Consider the following 23,682-nt stretch of genomic DNA (forward strand, 5'->3'; position numbering starts at 1 on the left):
TTGCAGTAAAAACTTCAGTCATATATCGATTTCCATTATCTCTAGGTCCTTAATATCTTTCACACTTTTTACGAAATGTCTCAAAGCGTACATCTCAAAATGTACTTCACCAGCTTAAGATGATTAAACTTAAACACTTTGTAGAAAATGTGAGAGCTACTAAAGACCTGCAGGACCTGAAGACTTGAAGAAAATAAAACTCGGTGTAAGACTGTGACTTTTTATCACTCTGCAAGAGAATTTAAGTGAAAAATATTGATCAGAGAGAGAGGAAATCTTTTGGATAAGGATAAATAATGTCACAGCTGACGACTAGGGTATCCCACCCCTGAATAAACGTGTCGGTCGGACTATATATAGGGTAAGTTGGGTCAAGATGTACGTTAGTTATTTCGGGATTCAAGCTTGAGTATTTAAAAAATTTACGCAATGCCTGCTATCCAAAAACCAAAAAACCGGCTATTTTGCAAGATCTTAGCAAGATACTTCCTCAGATCCAAAGCAAGCCTGGCGTTGGGATTTATGTAAATCTTTATGTATTTGGGATAGAAAATATTTGGCTCATTGAAGCAAAACATTCATTAACACCTAGATTTGGGCTGTATCAACCTCACACACACGTATCACCTCTTCCACAAACAAGTTTATATGTATATATATATATATATATATATATATATATATATATATATATATATATATATGTGTATGTGTGTGTGTGTATATATATATATATATATATAATATATATATATATATATATATATATATATATATGTATATATATATAAATATGTATGTATATATATATATATATATATATATATATATATATATATATATATATATATATATATATATATATATATATATATATATATATATATATATGGTGTGTGTAAATATATTTATGTATATGTATATATATACATATTTATAAAATAACTTCATACAAATACTCTTCATACTGAAAACAGTTGATAAAGCCCCTTCGTTACTCCGCTTAGGCTAACGCAGATAACAGGCCTGTTTCATTAACAACTTTGACTTATACAAAGAATATCTTTGTTTGAAGGGAAAAATAAAGTTGAAGGTAAGATATTATGAAAAGCTGTAGTCTAGGAAGCAGAAGGATTATAATGACATTCGAAATTTGGCATTTAAAAATAATATCATGAGAGAGACTGACGCTAGAAGAGACGGAGCGACGACTTAACCAGGCAGATTATGAGAAAAGTAGAGAACATCCAACTAAACATGATATTCGAGCGGAAACGATAATACAATCGAATATGCAAGACCCGCAGCAGCAGCAGCAGCAGGGTCAGTCATAGACAGGCCTGGTATTACATACGACGGATTCAATTCAATTCAGCTTGTGAGCTCCCAGACTGGCTTTCAAAGTCTGCGTTAACTGGCATCAAACTGATTTATATTGAACGTAGCCCATGGGCATCTGAAATTCGTAGGTGGATTCCAATTTACACAATTCACCCTCAGTGAGTTTTCATTAACTCCGGCCTCAGTAAAATGCAAGCCCGTGATCATTTGACTAGAATAAACAGGCGAATAAATGATCAAATCACTTAGTTCGCTTTTATTTCGGCTAACGCAGTTGGAAGGAAGCCACGAGTTTAAAGCTTGTCTGTTTTGTGTGCTGAGGTGTTGGTCTCTTTATCTGTCTGTCCATATATTTCTTTGTCCACAGGTACAAACAAGTTGATGCTGGACTTCAATGGCTTGTTACTGAATTGAGACTTGGTTTATGACCCGTGGTAGAGATGAAAAGTTTTTGCAATGATCCTGATGCAAATAAATAAATGTGCACCAGGGAATTTTTTTCTCTTAAAATTTTTCTCAAGTTATTGATAGATTTCAATGATATTTTGTAAACGTGTTGGCAATGGTTCAAGGTAGAAATAGTTGGGCTTTGAAACGGACCTATACTCAAAGATATTGTACAGCCGTAGAGACTTTTAAACTGAACTAATTACTCTCCCATGTATCATCAGCTATATCATAATTTCTTCAAAGTCCTTTTATGACAAATGCAACTTTATCCTTTTACTTTCAAACTAACACAACTGTTGACTAAAAAAACACTTGACTCAAACACCCAGCTACTTGTTTTTCCTTCACAAGTCTTTCCACATTCGTCTTCTGTTCTACATAAAATTCATACCATACACCTTATCTGGTATACTTACAGTCACCATTGTTATCCTTATTTTTTATACAAAGTAGGATTTTTTCCCTCTCGTCCAGTTCTTCAAGATCTTCTATTCCAAACATACCTTACAAACTTTGGTCTACAGCTCACCCATCACCATTGTACAGCAGCAGGTATCCTTCAATTTCTCAACTTCTTTACCCTTCTTATGTTCCTTTCCTATTTTAATTTGCAATGTCAATACAGATCCCAAGCCCTTTGTCATTTGATAATATTCATTTGGAGTAGTAAGAATGCCTTTATTTTCTTCTCCCTTTTTTCAGCACCCCACAGGAATGAAAAGTATGGCTGTCATTAGCCAAAGGGGAAGAGGCACAGCTGCATTTAAGGTATATTTCCTGCCAAACCCTTCACTAGGCACTCCGACTTGAGGTATATTGTACCAGTATGCTAACCCACTGGCACTTTCTAGGTCAGCAATGGCCAGATTTTACTGACTTACTAGTACAGTAATAGCCCTCCTCAACAACTATTGGGAATTTTCTTCCCTGAAGGGTTAAGGGCCCTTTACTAGATGCTTCACCTTGGGATATGGCTCAATATAATCACAAGCCAATTGCTCTTCCTAGGTTTAAGGTAGCACCTTTTACTAACACAGTGGCAGTTGTCTAATTTAATGGGCTGCCAGACAAGTAATTATTCTCTTATTCCAGTGCCAGTTATTAAGATACATTTACTTTGTGTAAAAATGTTTGCCATATTATCTATACTGCAGTGTGAGTGCTTTTTTTAAAGTATGCTTACAGTTGAAAGTAGGCAGGCCTAAGATACCAATGGCCTCTGAGTCAAAAAGATATGCTGTGGAATGGTCAGTTATGGCTTTAGTAACTCAGGCTCCTAAGATTACAGTAAGTCCATCCTCTTTGAGGACTGAAGGTTATTCTCTTAATTAACTACCTGTTATATTACCAAACACACACACACACACATGTACACTATTTGCCAAAAAGGTTGTCACATGAATTTTTAGACGAGCAATTTGAAATAGAATGGTCTGTTCACAAAATTGGTAGTAGTCTTGTGCTACAAAGAAACTTCAAATGGATAAAGGTATGTTTCATGAATTAGGAAACGAAATTACACTTTAAAATTCAATGCAAAGGAGACATTAGTTGCAAACAAACCAATATACACTAAAATTAGCAGGAAAAAAGTAATGTTCACTTCCTTTCATATTTCACATCTGAACCTTTTTCTCAGGCATATCAGCAAGTCAAACACATGTACATAAATTACAATAACCTTCATTAACATATCTACAGAGTCAGTAGAGGGTATGACCACCGCGAGCAGCAATAATGCCCACCAGGTGGCGTGGCATGCAGTCCACCAGCTGTTCAAGGTTCTCAGCAGGTATCCTGTCCCACTCTTCCAAGAGAGCCTGACCTAATTCTTTAAGGGTGGATGGCTGGTTGTCCCTTTGTCTAACTGCACGGCCCAACTGATCCCATAAATGTTCTTTGGGGTTGAGATCTGGGCTCAGTGCAGGCTGCCTGAGAACGTTCATGACATCCCAGAAATGTTCCTTCAATCTGGCTCAGTAGTCACAACACGTGCTCAATGGGTCAGGGGCTTTGTCGTCTTGGTACCAGGAATTATTGGCAAACAAACCACGAGCCCATGGAAGAAGGTTCCAATCCAACAACTGTCTGCACGCATCACCGGTCACATTTTGATCTGGAATGACAAGCTGACTCTTGCCATCTGCACAAATGGCACCCCAGACATGGACAGATCCACCACCTCCAGCAACTCGAGCTTGTACACACTCGTCCTTGAGACGTTCTCCAACCTGTCTGTGTACACACCCCTAGCATCTACCGGAAACAGCAGAAATCTGGACTCATCTCCAAAAACCACATGGTTCCAGTGTTGTAAGTCAGATTCTGGTGTTGACGGGCTGTCTGGGGGTGAGTTTTGGCCTCACAGCACATCTATGGGCTCTGTAACCCATTGCTACCAATATGCGATTCACTGTTCTGGTATTGGCCTTGAAGGACAGGATGTGAACGTCCTGAGGCAGCCTGCACTGAGCCCAGATCTCAACCCCATAGAACATTTATGGGATCAATTGGGCCGTGCAATTAGACAAAGGGACAACCAGCCATCCACCCTTAGAGAATTAGGTTAGGCTCTCTTGGAAGAATCTGACTCTGTAGATATGTAAATAAAGGTTATTGTAATTTATATACATGTGTTTGACTTGCTGATATGTCTGAGAAAAAGGTGCAGATGTGATTTTTCCTGCTAATTTTAGTGTATACTGATTTGTTTGCGACTAATGTGTCCTTTGCATTGAATTTTAAGAGCGTAAATTCGTTTCCTAATTCATGAAACATACCTTTATCCATGGAAAGTTTTTCTGTAGCACAAGACTGCTACCAATGTTGTGAACAGACCATTATATTTTAAATTACTCGTCTAAAAATGCATGTGACAACCTTTTGAAATAGTGTATATACTGTGTGTGTGTGTGTGTGTATATATATATGTATATATATATATATATATATATATATATATATATATATATATATATATATATATATATATATATATCACGTGAAAAAGAGAGCTTTTTTATAAAATATGCCTGAGGTTCACGGCTTAAAGGCAAAACTGTCGCACTAACCCTGACAGTTATACAAAAGAAGTTTGCTTGCCATGGCAAGAAAGATAATACCGTGTGCTTGTAACTCTGAACATCTGAGATGAGAGCTAAAAGCTGCTCAGAAAATAGAACTTATCCTGTTCTTAGATTGTTAGTTATAAAAAATTCATGTATATGAAGTAAAAAAACAGATTTTTAACATCATGTAGACATTCATGCATGAAAGCTTTACATAAAAGTCTGTTAAGGCCGACGACAGGTAGGCACATAGCATTGACTCCAGAGTTAGAGCGAAAAATTCATGCTGTGGCATAGTCATTAATGCTATGTGCCTTTAACTCAATATATACATACATACATACATACATACACACACATATATATATGTATATATATATATACTTATTTTGCATTATATATGTACATATATATATATATATATATATATATATAAATATATATATATATATAATATATATATATATATATATATATATATATATATATATATATATATATATATATATATATATATATACATACATACATACATGCATATAATGCAAAATAAGCCAAAGTTGAATCCAGAATTAATCCATTTGGAGAAAATCACATCTGCAGCTTCACACACCTACACGGAAGACTCGGCGGTCCGTTTATTTTCTACCCACACACACACACACACACACACACACACACACACACACACACACACACACACACTGTGTCACACTTCTATCTTGCACGCACTCCAGCACTATTGATTCACAAAAAAGTTCCTAAATCATGCCCACTTTTCTGTAAACTATCGTAACGCATTATGTACTAAACCATCTCAAAATAACACTGTTGCAGTTTTAAACCTGAAATCTATCTTTCGTTGGGTTTCTTCATAGCACCACATTGCTCATCTTTTCAACCACTCATACTCCACATATACAAGAATTGTTTATCTCAACATATGTTTTTCTATTTCTTTCCTATCTCAGAATCCGCTCTTCACCTCCTGAAAGGAAGGGTGCCTTGACAATCCCTATATTTATTCCAACTTTTGGTGTCACTGACAGTCGTATTCTTTTCCAAACCTTTCGCAGGAAGCCAGCCATTTACTGTTATTCACCTAATTTACGACTCACGTCTTTTCTCTTCATGTCATCATCTGTTATTTTCATTTGCAAATAAATCATTAAAAACCAATTACCTCCATTCATCACCATCTATTCCTCCTCCATCTTCCTGCTTCATCACATTATTGTGTACGTTCAATTCCAACTTACTGCTTACATCAATGCTTTCCATCAGTATTACCATCTAATACCATATTTTCAACAATTAATAGCAATTTTACACTGGGTCCACAAATCCTATATTATTTCCTAATTTTGTTCCTTCATCCCTTATCATTTCTGTAACGTCTTTAATTACTTTATTCATAAGGTATTAAACATATCATTTATAAACTGTGATCAGTGCTCTACATGTTTCTGTATAGTCCCTATTTTTTTTTTTAATAAAGTTCAGCAAAACGTAAAATCTACAAAAGTAGGCAAATTATTCTCGTAGAGATCCCAGAGGGCTGGTGCAAACTTTATCTTCGAATTCATTATTCAGCAAGATAAGTTATTTACAAAAGGATTAAAGGTTCACCATCATATAACCACGGCAAAGAACGGTGTAATTTAACTGCAAAATCCAAGTTAATGCAAGAAACCAATGACATTTTTTTTTTTTGTAATTCACATGTTTTTAATGCTGTAATAAAACTGACTTTCTGCTGTAAAGTTCAGGTTCATCCAAGGAAAAAAATTGCTACCGGATCCTAAAGGTCCATATATTGTAAAGATTCATCATGAGCATTTCTGGTTTTGGTGCGGTTTTACACGGATCCGAAGCCGATTGATCAAGAGTTCTTGACAGGCAACATAACTCTGGCTACAGCATACTTATCCTACAGTTTTGAAAAAGACAAAATCATGAATCGCTGAGAAAAAGGTCTTAAGAGTTCCCTTTTTCCAACGCAGTCGAGATCAAATGACAAAAATGGATTATTTGAATACGGTAGAAAAAAGAAATATAAAGCCATATTAAGCTAGAAATTTCTCAGTGCAATAATAATAAAATATAAATTAGTGTGGCTGAGGTGATAAGCAAAGTCAGTGAGTGCTTTACAGTATTTGGGTATTTATCATAAACGAACTACCTCTTTGTACCAAATATTTTTATGCTTTCGTTTACTGTACATTCTATGGTTCACATACTTGTAACTTTTATTTCTGTGCCAGAGAGAGGGAGAACGCATTCCGAGAGCTAATAAAATCTCTGTCGACATTCTTTTAACTTTTAGTGGGTTCCCAAACCTTGTATGTAAACTCACTCACTCACACATATACAATATATATATATATATATATATATATATATATATATATATATATATATATATATATATATATATATATATATATATATATATATATATATATATATATATATATATATATATATATATATATATATATATATAAATTGCTAATTCGTGGATGAGTCTGTTGTGCACGAAATTTCCACAATATCAGCCGCTGCTTATACTTATAACTGAGACTCCTCAGCATACGTCGAGCTCCCTCAACAAACAGCACAGCACCATGCACATCCAACATGCTATTACTCTCTAGTATCTGGGATGTGGAGAACATTATCCTGTCTGTGAAAATCCGAATTTTACACTCTTTCCACCCAGCACTCGTCCTTCATTCTTTAAAAATGACTGAACCATCTCCAAGACAACAATGGGACTGGCAGTGTTTCTTGAATAATTGTAATAACCAAAGAAGGAATTATGATAACGGAAATAATGGCAAAAGTGTTGACTCTGATAAAAAACAAATTGAAATATTAAGAACCTTGGTGGGTAACGAAAGTGACTACTTCGCAAAAGGGAAATTGCAGAGGAGAGGCGGAATTAATCAGTGCCACTGAAGCGTTCGTCCGTAACGGTAGGGATCTCAAGCACTAGAATTACAGGCGATCCCTCGTCAGCACCCCGCAAAAGCTAATGAAATCCATTTCCTTTGCATCCTTCGACAAGTATGATATCGAACCTCGGCATGACGGAGCAGCAAAGGAATGACATTCCAGACAGGGAAAATCACGCCAGCGCTGTAGTACCGAATTGGGGCTTCACTTCCATTAGGGATATCGGATTTCAATTGCAAACTACGCCCGAGATTGAGAGAGTGGAGAACTATGCAAACCTGTATGATTTATATCAAGCGAAATTTGTCAGATTCTTAAAGTGCTTTTACCCACCAGAATATCAAACACTGTTTCTAGTTTCATGGAATAATACGTCTACTTGACGATGGAATTGTTTGACACCAAAACTGTTACAGTACGTCAGTCAGCAGGAATACTGAACCTTCAGTTTTCTCAGAAAAACCTTACCTCATAAAAATGATATATTCCATTAAGGCCCACGACGTTTCGAGTGAATTTATTCGTCTAGTCATATAAATCACAGCTTTTAATTGTAGAGTGAAAAAAACAAAAACAAGACAAGGACGTCAAACTCAGGCTATCGTTCAGGAAAAACCTTTTCTTGTTATAGTTGTGAAAGAAGAAATTTCTTCCACTACTTCTGCTTTACACAAAGGTACAACTTGTTTTCAATTATCATTCATTCGTTAACTTCCGAGCAGCTATGACCACGGATATTGCCAATACACTTTACCAATACGATTTCTCCTTGTGTTTGCTGCTGCCTTCACTTTCTTACGCCCACTGTACCAGGCGTAAATCGCCTTTACTGTTATTGTTAGAGATATTGTTCATACAGTAAACTTTCTTAGCAAAGAAACACAACGTTAATTCTACACTCTAACACAAAATCCCATTTCCGAAATTGCACCCTGATGAGAAATCGTCTGGACGCCACATTCTCTTTCCAAAGGGAAAACACACGAATCAATGACTCCCATCATTTTAAATGTTGAACACAGCCTCCCCCCCCCCACCAACACATCCTCCCACCAGAACGCAGCCCTATCCTCCCACTGAAAGTGGGGCCAACCCAACCCCCTCCCATAACGCCGTCCATCTAGTTTCCCACCTATTCGGGATGGGGAAAGAAGGAAAAGTCGGGGGGGGGGGTGATTAAATAATATCATGTAGGGAGATGGAAATCATAAACAAGCTTCAATTTTCTCGCGTCTTTGATGTTAATGGCCTTCGGTACTCGGCTCGGTTTTTTCGATTAATCAACTTTAATTTCCAGAAGAAGAATATGATAACTTTGAGTGAAGTGTGTGACTTATTATTGATCAGTTTCTTCATATTTTCAAGAAAACCAGGTAATTATTAATTAATGGAAACCAAATTAAGCGCCGAAGTAAAAATGACTGAAAGAAAATGCCACTCTTCCTATCACTCTGTCTTCATTGTGGCCTCACATTACCTAATTTAATGCATTGTCACTTGACAATTTCTGGGTTCTTGAATTTGAAGATGGTTCCTCAGAGTAAGCCATTTTCTATTTCTTCCTTAAAGATGCCATATACTCTTCACAAAATAATTTTTTTTTTTTTTTTTTACAGAATTTGCAAATGTTCCTACGCTCTATAGCGAGCATGCGAAAACGGTGCACCTGAACCAGGTCCAAAGAAAGATAACCACACAGTAAATTAAATACACATGATCACTTACATACAAACACATATATACTGTATATATAATATACAATATGTATGAAGCATTCAGAATGTTTTCCATCGAGCTCTGAATCGACAATCTTAAAGCTCTGAGGTTTTTGGACTAATAGCTCAATCCTTATGCATAAAAGACAGCTGTCTTGTAGCTGGTGGGTTTGAGAGTGTTTTACAGACCTGAGCCGGCAAGAAAAATAAAAACGTGAAAATCAAGCGCCGCGTTGACATACAAATTAATTTTTGACGCTGGAAGCCATTAATCCAGCAGAGATTCACGGCCGTAGGGTCAACATGTACCAGGAACAATCCGCTGTACATTCCACAGATACGAGCTAGAGTGCGGAGTTCCAAGATGAAAGGAATTTCTCGAGGAAGAACCTTGGGCTGGCGGGACCGTGACACTGAATAATTCAAAAGACATTTTGGCTATGTAAGATTCTATAATGGGCAGCAGAGGAGTGACAGTGTTCAACTTATTGCTTAATGAAATGTCCCCTACGTTTGCTCGTTGGGTAATGAAAATGTGTTACTTGAAATTAAGATTTATCATATAACATATCCGGGAGAATATCAAGCTGATGAATCAAGACTGTCAAATTTAAGCAACGGTTTTTAAATCGAGAAGGAACATAGATTCGCTATTAATATCTGGAATACAGAGGGCATACACAACTACGGACGCACGACCAGACTCTAATAACAACGAAATTCTATCCTACGTAGGATCTTTCAGACCGTTTATATGAAATAAGAGTGATTTTCAATGACTGACCGCCTCATGAGGCAGTTGTAGCACACCCCAATTACCCATTACACAAAATAATAATAAAATGAATATAAAAAAAAAATATTTTGGGCACCATTCTCTAGTGTACAAAACCGGTGAAGCTGAACCAGGGCAAAAAGAGGAACCCACACAGTAAAGGAAACACACATACACACGCACACTCAAACACATGCGCGCGCGCACACACACACACATAATACATATACATATATATATATATATAAAATATATATTCAAAATTAATTATTAAGTCAATTATTTTTGTTCATGGAGTTTCCATTACAACAACTTTGTTAGCAAGTGAATTAAAGTAATTTGCTTATACTGCAGGTTGCTTTTCAGTGAAAGATAAATGCACTGAAACAGAAGCATATCAATGTTACAGTAACTGACTAATGAGGACGTTTAATTAATCATTTCAAATTCAACACCTACTGAATTTAAATGTACTGCGTGTTGCAGTTGGTCAGTATTACCTACATGTGTTTCGGCCTTGGGATCCGTTAATTCAAGACAAAAATAAAGTGGTTGTGCCGCAACCAGTTTCCAAATCAGAATGACCATTCCCCAGGTGCTCGCTTTACGTATAGATGATAATCAGCTCTAAATAGCAATACTTGAATCGTCAAATACTCAAGAGAAAAGTTATTTGCAAAATACTGAAGTTTGGAGAACATTATTACAAGTTCCAGACGTTCATGATGACAACGTTTCGTGGTAAGATTTATGACAATTTTTTTTTTATATACTTTATGCCAAGAACATTCTAAGCCACTCATAAGAATGTAAGTGTGTGTGTGTGTGTGTGTGTGTGTGTATGTATATATATATGTGTATATATATATATATATATATATATATATATATATATATATATATATATATATATATATATATATATATATATATATATATATATATATATATATATATAAAATTATATAATGATTGTAAAATATTTTCCGTTAAAATAGAATGCCATCAATAAAAGGAGTCCATAAAAACACCAAAAGTATAGAAATTGTAGCGTTATATTTCGAAGAATTTCTTACTCAACTAACAGGTAACTGTCAGTTGAGGAAGACGGTTGTCTTAGAAACATAACGCTATAATTTCTACCCTTTTCGTGTTTTTATGGACTCACTTTTATTAGACATTATATATATATATATATATATATATATATATATATATATATATATATATATATATATATATACGTGTGTATACGTATAAACAGAGATAAAACCGGGAAAATGTTTGGCCACACATGGATTTAGTATGTCATACGCAACAAATTACCACGTCACGTAGATCTGAGTTATAAATCTTAAATGGTGCATGTAAAATTGTTGCTAAGTTTTTAATATTTTAACCTATTACTTACAGCAGTAATTCATTTTTTGTTCTCTGATATTTATACAGCTAAGTTATTCTAGAAATAACAATTGAGCTTAACGTTTTGGTTTGTGGAGTACAGTGCCAGATCAATGTGCATATACATAAACTTTTACCCTGTCTTTTGTGGAGAGGGCTTATTAAAATGGTAACCTTTTGGTTCTCTGTCGACTAACTGCCAGGTACATACTTCTCTGTTTAAGTCATCAGAGACATAATGAATTTTTTAAAAAAGGGCCTAATTGAGCAGTTTGCTTTTGTCAATACGTACGCCCTCAAACATGAAATTATGTGTTAATGTGATTAGGTGATGAGTATTGCCTCAGTACAGACAAAATCCTCCACCGATATCAAAATCTAATTCGCATTCATGAATCTCTCCCGGTCAGTATTTTCTAAACACTAACCAGAATCCCCTTTTCCTATTCCCTCTCGCTTGTGATTGCACAGACTTTAACTCCCTTTTGCCTCATGAGCTGTATCTCAAAGCTGCCTGATGATATTGCTTTAATACCTTCAGCATCATCCCATAATAATAGTAAATGGTCGACGCAATAACGGTAATATCATTGATTGCATAAATTACGGATACCTACCCAAATTAAGCTTCAGCATCGGATCTCTGTATCATATATGATCGAGGAAATACTGTGTTTGTATTATGTGCTGCATAAATTAAAGCAATTCAGCATGCAATGATGATATCCTAAGCATCCTATTTTGATATTCATGAAATTATACGTCGATGTATGTCATTTCAGCAATACTAGTCACTTTGTAGCTGGAATGTATCGCTTCATTAACTCGTTTGATTTCATATAAATTCACAGATGATTAATGTCTCTATTTAATATCAAACGCACAATTGAACATGAAAATCTGTCTCTTTTGACCTGAATATTAAAATTACGATTACACGTTCTTGTAATAGTACCCCAAATTTCTGCGCGATGAATCCCAACAGATAATTGCCCACACTCGTCTTCAGACAAATATTTAAGATTTATCGCTGCTGCCAAAATCAGTATTTTTATAGCCTCGATTAGCTAATGTCAACAATCACAGCTGTTGAACTCACCGCTTTATAAAGATCAATTAATCATATAATCCAGGAATACAAGAAACAACGTCAAAGAGAGGAGCATCAGTAATGATGATAATAACTGTGATATTAATAACAATGATAAACACCAACCTTCTCTTTGGGCATTTGAACTATTTACCTGTAACTTGCCTTGCCAATACTATATGCACTCAGTCACAAGAACATGACTGAAGTAGAACCAGGTATTCCACTGCATACTGTATACTTTGGGATCACAGCAGGCTTACTCTTCCCATATCTAAGGCTTTACCAGGTCCCCGCCCCAAAAGCAAAAACTACACAAATGGATGTGCAGTACATACCTGTCAACATTGGTTGTCTGTCTTTATAATCTGCTTACAGGCGAGATTGCCTGCTTATAATAATAATAATAATAATAATAATAATAATAATAATAATAATAATAATAATTATTATTATTATTATTATTATTATTATTATTATTATTATATCTGGCAAGAAGACCCTCACTCAAACGAACTTCATTAAACAGAATGGCCATCTGGATGCCGCTGAGTTTGTATTGCAGTTTCTCAATCTCTCGAATGAGTTCCTTTGTAGCAGCCGGTAAATTATATATCAACTGTACAAAGTTAATTTATCCCTTGATGTTTCATTTGCCTTTCGGTAAAAGGAAGAAAGTACAACCGAAACGTCAAGGAATAAATGAACTTTAGACAGCTGCTATATAATTTACCTGATGCTACAAAGGAACTCATTCGAGAGATTGAGAAACTGCAATACAAACTCAGTGGCATCAATACGCCAATAATAATAATAATAATAATAATAATAATAATAATAATAATAATAATAATAATAATAATAATAACTCAGCTCATTTCGAGCTTGTTTCCTAGAAACAAAGAGGTCTGTTTTTAAATTAACAAAATGTTACAGTACCAAAAAGGTTTTTCATATCTATAAATGAAATTTTACGCCTTTCCTTAAACTGTTAACTAAACCCCATTCAAGGTGATGTACAGAGTTTAACGTCGACGTTTTCTTTCGAAAGCTCCGTATCATGCATGGTGAGTTTTATCTTATTCTTACTCTAAATGATGGGCAGTGAATCCTTAAAAAAAACTAGCTTTATGTTGCCAAAGTAAGTAAAGGCATAAATTCAACTGGTATAAGCGCATTTACGAACTGAAACTCATTCTTTTTTTCATGAAAGCACGGAAAACGAGAGCGGAGCCTATATCCTCTTGACCTTACTTTGCATCTTGAAATGAAAGTCACGTTTTAAGGTATAAAAGTGTATGAAAAATCATCTGGATGGGTATTTGCAGTCCAAGTAAAATATTACTATATTTGGATGATGTATGTTTATATGTATGTGTACCTATGCTGGAGTTGATTTACATACCATATCACACGACAGCCTGAGGGTGGAGCTTAACCGCTGTCCATCTTGATCTCAGTAAGAATATTGAGTATAGTGGGAGTAAATTTTTCATTTCAGTTCCGGAGTGGGACGCAAGGGTTTCAGCGGAAACGTATCCAAAAATATCTGACAATATATGAAAAACTTTTAGGGTTCACTGCGTCGGCTGTTGTGTTTACACGTATCTGGTACATGTGACCATTGTATTCCAAATTATACATACACATTATACACAAATGATGACGATTACAATCATACCTTTCATGTAGCCTATAGTAGATTATGATTTTTCCCAAGTAATTTGAAATACTGGCCCTAGTCCAAGGAAAAACCAAATAATTCTTTAGCTCTACTACGCTGAAGATTATTTTATCTACGAAACTTTCACAGAAACGCTTATGAAATAAATAATCAGAAATGTTCATACTGCTTTCACTAAGAAATTTGAAACAGTATGCAATAAGACACGACAAAAAAAGGCAGACGGAATTCAGAAAAAGAACTTTCAATGCTGACACTGCCTGGACACATTTTACGCATATTATTTTGGCTAGGACCTATGAAAACTTACTGGATGTTTGCCTCATCCACTCGCAATTTACATATTCGAAATACTCAGGTTTTTTGGGTTTCTATATTTTCAGAATTATTTAACCTACCTTTTTATTTTTTTTGGTTTGAAAGGCCTGTTTCCTTTCGGGAAGTCTTGTTCATCTCGGTCAATACAACTTAAAAAAAGTTCTTCGCCGGAAATTTATTGCTGTGATTTGCATCTTTAGCGATGACGTACTTTTCTATGCAAGAATAAATCTCACTCTTCTCTGCATAAGTAAATTTACCACATTCATGTAAAACAAGATTTTTCAAAAAAACCGTCTTTAATTTCCGTTATAACACTTAATTTCTATTAACATTCGACCTTCACTTTAATGTTCAATACTTTCCTCTTTCTTAACAGGACAATAACCACCTAAACACCAATAAAAGGCATCGTTATAATCATATGTGGGAGAGAGGTTGAAAAAATGGGCATTGTGGTACTTTCCTTAGTGACACCCTACTCCTTAGAATGAACATCTTTACGTAAGAAAAGTTCAATAAGCAAAGGCTCAGTGTTCAAGTTCCCCCACCCAATTAAGAAGCTGCTTGCGCCAGAGCAAGACAATCGACTGAGCTTATCTCTCTCAAATTTTTTTTTTTTACCTGTACTGAATCGTTGATTGTTACAAATGGTTATAATTAACAGCGACGAAGATTCAGGATGCTGATTTCAAAGCCTCTGAATTCATTTTACGTAATCTTTATGGTATTTATAGAAGTATCTTTTAGAAATGTGAAGCCTTCAATTTTTTTTATGCTAAATGAAATCTTTAAGATTTTAAGGGAAACATGCGTATCATGAAGATCTGTGACAAAAAAAAACTAATAATATATAATAGGCAATGAATTAAAGTTTGTTCTGTAAACGCATTAGGAAAATAAAAGATAAGGGTACTTGATTGCTCAGCGGTCTGGCGGTAGTAACGAAGTCGTTTTACGCTACTATGAAGTTTTTCAACTACACTGTTGTCACAAAACAGAATCATGGGAAGAAATTATGCTATTTCGCATCATGTCGTCTATAGCATAAATAAACCTCAAATATTTATCTACTCTATTACTTTTCATTACATAATCCTTTGAGTAGATTAAAAATGATCAAATAGTTAGGTAATTACATAGGCAATTTAGGGGCAGGGGATTAAGGTAATTCAATGTTCTAAACATAAAGTTGGTATCAAAATTAATAAAAACCTCACTTTTTTTAATATGAGAAACTAATGTCAAAGTTCGAAACCCCCACAGCGGCAAATGATAAACCAATGAATGGGTAAGCAGAAGATGATAACTATCGTAGATAGTTAAATGGTGCCTTTAGTCTGTTGATTAAAATTACTATCATTATTTCTAATTTTCAGTCTGTGTTATTGCAAATACTATCATTATTTCTAATTTTCAGACAATCTGATGTTATCTGCATATATATATATATATATATATATATATATATATATATATATTATATATATATATATATATATATATATATATTATATATATATATATATATATATATATATATATATATATATATATATATATATATATATATATATATATATATATATATATATATATATATATATATATATATATATATATATATATATATATATATATATATATATATATATATATATATATATATATATATATATATATATTATATATATATATATATATATATATATATATATATATATATATATATATATATATATATATTATTATATATATTATATATCTGATTTTTATCTGAACGCGTGCGCACAACATATGTTTGTGTGTACAGTGAGATCATACCTAAACTAAAAAAGGAACTGTACCTCCCTGACCCAATAATTTCATGTTCCGCTTCCAAAATCCTTTAGAATTCTTCCGCTGTCTTTTTGTTATGCTTTCTTTCCGTGTTTGTGTGTTAGAAAGGGGTTAAAAAAATTTTTTTGTTTACAAAAAGGACCAATATTGCAGGAATTTTTTCTGTTCTAACCTGCATGCTTTTAAGTTTTCCAACTTTGCATTACGCCATTTTGGTAATCTTTCTTCCAACCACCGCAATAAAGAAGGTGTTTTCACCAAAGTTATTTTGCTTATGAATACTCGAGGACCCCAACGTGAGAACAACGATCATTTATTTTTTTAAAAATAAATTATTGGGCACAATACACGGTACCTTCGGACAATTTTCATAACCGATATAAAATCATATTATGTTTCTTGCCGTACAATAATCACATACAGTCTATTGGGGGATCTGACGCTTGTTGCTATAGCCTACATTCATAACCTTAAGGAGAAGGTAGATAGTATGCCTTCCTCCGAATATATTTTGAAATTATTTATCTCACTGACTACTTCTACTACAGATGAAAATATATCACACTTAGGTTTCTTACTTCACTCAGAAAACAAACTAAAAGAAAGACTTCATGTTCTTCCATGCATAAACAAGGGTCTAAATGACGCAAGAAAGAGACTGTCTAGATGGTTAAAAAGACATTTGATGTTGATCTTTAACTTCAGGAGATGGTCATTTAAGAAGTCCTGGGTGTTGCCGTCGAAGAGCGCAGAGGCGATTTTTTGTAATAAACAACTAAACTAACAAACTATAGATGAGCACTCCACCACCTCATAGGAATTGCCTATACGGCTATAGCTATCTATCTGTGGCCATATATATATATATATATATATATATATATATATATATATATATATATATATATATATATATATATATATATACATATAAATTATATATATACAAATATATATTATATATATATATAAATATATATATTATATATATATATATATATATATATATATATATATATATATATATATATTATAGAAAAACATCAAACATGCTTTCCAGAAGAATACAGCTAACAGCGAGATTTTATGATGATGAATAATTAAAAACAAAGAGTAGGAAGATAGAGATTTAGATGTTGTTAGTTAGAATTCCCCTTCCATCCTTTAAAAGAATTTTGATTAACCCTGTAAATGTGCAGCGCAATATCAAAAACACACCACAAGTCTCAACTGCGATTCCTTACCTCTGTCTGGCACCTCCTGTCTCCGGTGGGGGCGTGAGAGTAGCAGTGGAGGAAGGTCTTGCAGGGTCGTTGGAGGTAATGTGGTTCCTAGTCATGTCCCTGGCCCCGAAAACTTCCCTCGTCCCCATGATCTCTCTCTCCGCTCGACCCGTCGTCAGGCTGCAAAAGGGCCAAACACGCACCGATCAGTGGGGCACGTTCATGCTAACTCAAACTCGACCAGAAAACCGCTAGCTTAGTTTATCAGTGCCCACTTTGTTCGGCTGCGCGAGGAAACTACCTCTAGAATTCCAGATAAAAGGTCCGTGTTATTTGCATACTAAGACACGTTCTAGATTCTACCGGAAGAGTCACTTTAGGTTCAATAAAATGTCAAAAAGAAGCTTCCTTATTTTCGAAGAAAATAAAAAAAAAATCATAAAAGCATCCGAACGTATGCTTACAAAGATCCAAACTTCAACAAACGGTTTGGTCAGAGTTTGAACCACAACAGGAAGTTTTTACTCCGAAAATTATTTTTTGTTATGAAACAAAAGTTTCGAAAAATTGCAAAATATGTTTGTAAAATACCTGGTGATTCAAATACATACATATTAATTTTAGACTAGCCAAAAATAAGCCATTAGGACTTTCTCTAATATAAAATATGAGCTATTAAAAGTAAGCTACTTTACGGAAGTAAGCAGTAATTTATAATGCGTGTTAAAAACACTACCTTAAACACTAAAAGCTAAACTATAGGTTTTGATAGAAAAACTTATTTATGGTGGATAGAATACATGAACACTTTTTGGGCCAGACTGTGGATATCAGATTATAATTCCGCCTTGTTAATTTGAACGATGCATACACACACATACACACGTATATATATGTATATATATAATATATATATATATATATATATATATATATATATATATATACTGTATATATATATATATATACATATATATATATATATTATATATATATATATATATACACATATACATATATATATATATATATATATATATATATATATATATATATATATATATATATATATATATATATATATATATATATATATATATATATATATATATGATCATGTTGATTCCCGGTCATGTTGAATAGTAAGGCAATGTGTGAGTGAACGTGAAAACCTATACTTGTGTCTTAGGAGACATTTTCTTTTCCTAAATATGAGACAGCCTACGTCTACTGAAGCAATAGACTTTCTCAACTTTAATTCGAAATATTTTGTTTAAGCAGGAGAAATCTGCTGCGAAGATATAAAAAAGCTACCATATTTTTAAAGAATACATACTTTTATGACATTGCGGATTTATTTAACTTTCAGAGATTTTGATCGTTGTATGTATATGTATGCTCATATATATACTATATACTATATATATATATATATATATATATATATATATATATATATATAATATATATATATATATATATATATAATCATATATCTATATAGTTTGGTCTCCATAATTTATAAAAATAATGGAAATCTCTATTTAATTATTCATCGATATTTGAAATTGACTTCAAACTCTGAATGTATGTAGAAGATTACATCGTTATCTAAGAAAATCTACCTGGTTTCCATATGCATATGGTAATATATAAACTGCTTATCAGTGCTTTTGTTCAATTCTTGTTGTAAAAATACGTAAATGGGATTATGTATTTTTACAACATACACTTTCATTCATACACATGAGTTTGTGTCTGTGTAAATGGGATCGTGTCTGAATGTTTGTGTATTGGAACGTTTGTATGTAAATAAAGTATTTTGCTACAATACCCGCTTATTTTTCATAAGCAGTTTCAGAGACATGCTCGTTAGATCAATAAAAACAATGTTAGAAGGAACATAAACTCCTATAATCCTTTTTCGGGAAGGCTGGACTGACTTCTTAGTAAACATGATGGAAGACTGGACTGAAAGACTCGAGACTAAACATGCCTCAAAATTATAGCTGAAAGAATCAGAATTTAGAAGACTGTGAATTAACAGTGTAAAATTACCTGGTTGTGTCATGGGAAAAGTAATTAATATAAAGTTGGTATCATTGGAAATCAAAAGAGTAAATAAGATGAGAAACTTCAGTAAATGACGGACGTCAAAGAACAAGATGATGATGTATTCTCGACAACAACAGTATATAAAGTGGTTACATCCATGTAAAATTAGATATGACACGACGAAAGTAGTGTGATTAACAAAAAGTAGAACTGGCTTTACATAGAAAAGAAAAAATCCATAATAAGGAAATCTGGCCAAGACACCTATGCCAGAACCTGATGAATATTTTAGTAATAAAACAAACAGCAGACATTATTTAAAATCCAAAAAGGTTGACCAAAAAATTCTAAGAAGTGAAAGCTTCCATTTACCTCCAGTTTGAGAACTACTTTTTATATATTTGATGAAAAAAAAAAAAAGGGGGTTGAGTGAAGTTTCAAATAATTCGCGTCTGGAGTACGCAACTCCTATGGTCTGGAAATTAAGTGAAAGCCACCCGCCACCCACCCTCTCTCTCTCTCTTCTACATTCCCTGAAGAGACAAGATCCGTTGTGGCCGAGAAGTTCCCGAAAGCCTTATCTGAAATCTTGCACCTGATTGGACAGTAAAGGAAAGGTCATCCAAGTTTCGTGAGATATATTTTATTTCATCGACTTACGACAGGAGGGCTGCAATTCTCTTTTCGCTTTGTTAAACTTATTCACCCATTTCTCGGGTGTTTTTTTTTTTCCGGCTTTGAGCTTAACTGCTGCTGATGCCAGATGTGAATATCTTTTTTGCCGAAAATGTTTAAAGAATGAAATTAAAGATGGGAAAGGAAAAGAGAGAAGCTTTGAGATAAATGCTGAAGAAAGAATATGCAAATAAGAGAGAGAGAGAGAGAGGAATGAAATATAGAGTTTGGGTCAAAGGCCAGGCGCTGGGACCTATGAAGTCATTCAGCGCTGGAATGGAAATTGAGGGTAGGAAGGTTTGAAAGGTGTAAAAGGAGGAAAACCTCAAAGTTGCAATATGAAATTATTGTTAGGAGAGGGTGGATAGCACAAGATGGAAGAAAGATATGAATGGAGGTACAGTAAAAGAAATGAGAGAGAGAGAGAGAGAGAGAGAGAGAGAGAGAGAGAGAGAGAGAGAGAGAGAGAGAGAGAGAGAGAGAGAGGTGACGTAAACTTTCTTCACCGCAATATTAGAAACGATATCCCGGGGAACATTTCCTCGCATCCTCCTCCCCATGGCCATGGGTGTGGCTAATGGTTGAGAAAATTAATCTACAATATCTGAATTTGAAGATTTTGGTCTCATGTTATAGAAACGCTCTAGTTTTCTCTCGTAAAATATTAGTTTGATTTACCCTGGAAATCAGTAATGCTTAGCCCATGAACTCAGCCTTCGAATCTCGGATGACTAGTCCCTTTTAAATCTTTGTTTTATCTTATTCAATTTTCTTTTCCTCGTGTTTATTTGACAGGATGTATTCCTTATTCGTGTTTCCCCAACCCCTCCCAACGCCCACGCTCTTTTCATTTTCATTCGTCATACACCGTTCAAAAGATTCATCCTCTCAAAAATTTATTTCTCAAAATTACCGATATTTTAGAATTTCTCGCCAAAAAATAACGTCTGCCATCGGCGACAGTCATGACCCCAACGAAGAAAACCTCTTTTCTGAGGAGGGTCAACTCGATCTTCTACAACCGCTTTGTGAACGAAAGAGACAAAAAAATGTAAATAAAGAACTTGACGAAATGTATAATTTCTGGGAACGGCAGAGTTCGTTATCCTGCACAATCACGTTTGATTTTTATGAAAGCTCCCAGTCCCAAAAGTTTGATGTCTTGTTTAAGCACGAAAAAATAAAGTAATTTCTTGTACCCTAACGTTGAAGAAAATTAACGTATTTGAAACTCTCTAACAAAGACTGTATCTTTGGGTCTGCATTTTTGAAAAATATGTTAGCGAATTTAGTTTGTGAAAATACTTAGGGAAGTCATTTTACCATGAGACAATCGTGAAATTTTATATGTATTGTGTTCACATATATTGCTTTAAAGTTTCAAACCGAGTTTTTTTTTTGGCTGTTTTTACTGGTTCGATTGTTTCATAAAATTTTATTTTATATCTGTTATAGTTAATGGAAGTTGATGATTCTGTTATGCTTGCAAGTCTCTGTTCACCAATTTATTCCTCTTTCCAATAGAAACTACATTCCTGTACATTTTCTCAGCATTTTCCATGTCACTGAGACGAAACCTTCGTTTTATAATGATAATGATACTCTTTGTTTAGTTTTTAAGTTTTCGTATATGCTGTTTGTTCATTATATAATATGATCTATGTACATCTGTCGTGAATTTAAGCGTAGTATAAGAACTTGGCACCGAATGTTAACGGCAGGCTAACATGAGTATGAGGAAAAGCAAGTGTTATTTAATATATTCAAGGAAACCTTAGGGGAAATTAAACTAGAATATAAGTTTGTGTTAGAAAAACTTGGAGGAACTTCTTCACTGCCAGTTCTTTGATCTGTATTCGTTTTTCTTTGATCTGTACTGCAAAGTAATAAGATTGCTAACATGAAAGGAAAAACATTATCGAAACTTTTCCCCAATTCTGTGCTCGCTTTCGAGGCTTCCTCGTTTTAAAAGTAAAAGAGGTCTCTTCTACTGCGGATTTTTATTTTTTATTATGATCTGTGGCTGACTTTAGACATATTTTTTTATGTTCAATCAAACGTTACTTTACCCGATTCGAGGAGAGAAATTGACGTTTCTTTGTAGGCGAGTCTTTTTCAAAATGGGTATTTTTTTCTACCGACAGATGGGAGCTAGTTCAACATATCAGGAAACAAATTATGAAAAGCCACAAAGCTAAACGTGAAGCTTTTACCTGTATTAAGATTTTTGCGTTGTGATTCTTAAGAGTAACGTGATATGTTATGGAAAATGATTCTCGATGTTGTACAATTTTCCATTTTTTAAACAAAAGGGAATTCAGGAACGATCAAAACTTTTTCTTTTTTACGTGTCTAAATACAGTATACATAGCACAGCTAAATATATTGGATGATGCGGTTTAAATTGAAAAATATATGAATCCACAACCACAGGCTGAAGTAATCTTTGAACTGGATTAAAAGAGACAGATTTAGAAAATACCAAATATCGTTAGGATTTTCGTTTTAATTCTTTCAGGCATAAACTGGAATTTGTTGAAATAATTCAAACGAATCTGACTAGCAAGTATTTCAACCAGTATGCATGAGCTTCGTTATCATTCCATGAGAATAAATAGACAGTGGAATCTAGTTTTTGTATTCTTAAAAGAGCAAGAAGCGAAAAAAGATCGAATCTTAACATCGTGCACAGATCGAGAGAGAGAGAGAGAGAGAGAGAGAGAGAGAGAGAGAGAGAGAGAGAGAGAGAGAGAGAGAGAGAGAGATTATCAGGCATACCTGAATTTTATACTGTTGTCGTAATAAGCAATGATGAAATGAAAATGATAATGCTTATAAAAAAACAATTGAAAGCTGTAAGAAAATACGTCAAACGCAGGATAATTCAAGCCGCATTTAAAAAGATAAATCTGGCAATGCTATTCTCAGCTTTTCAGCATTTAAAAATTTTATACTGTTGTCGTATAAATGCAATGAAAATGATAATGCTTATAAAAAAAAATTGAAAGCTGTAAGAAAATACGTCAAACGCAGGATAATTCAAGCCGCATTTAAAAAGATAAATCTGCTTAATGCAATTCTCAGCTTTTC

At 33.9% G+C, this 23,682-nt stretch overlaps 1 protein-coding gene across 10 annotated transcripts in view; it reads right to left on the bottom strand.

Moving 5' to 3' along the window:
• The window catches only part of LOC136845717 (glutamate receptor ionotropic, NMDA 2B-like), a 1,021,158-nt gene that overhangs the window by 78,686 nt on the left and 918,790 nt on the right, over nt 1–23,682 (bottom strand). For all 10 annotated transcript variants that reach the window (XM_067115918.1, XM_067115917.1, XM_067115915.1 and 7 more), the window contains one exon: nt 17,884–18,042. In XM_067115918.1, coding sequence (XP_066972019.1) covers nt 17,884–18,042 — 159 coding nt within the window. The remainder of the gene's footprint in view (nt 1–17,883; nt 18,043–23,682) is intronic.

This window comes from Macrobrachium rosenbergii, chromosome 14 (genome assembly GCF_040412425.1).
Source record: "Macrobrachium rosenbergii isolate ZJJX-2024 chromosome 14, ASM4041242v1, whole genome shotgun sequence".
Lineage (NCBI taxonomy): Eukaryota > Metazoa > Arthropoda > Malacostraca > Decapoda > Palaemonidae > Macrobrachium > Macrobrachium rosenbergii.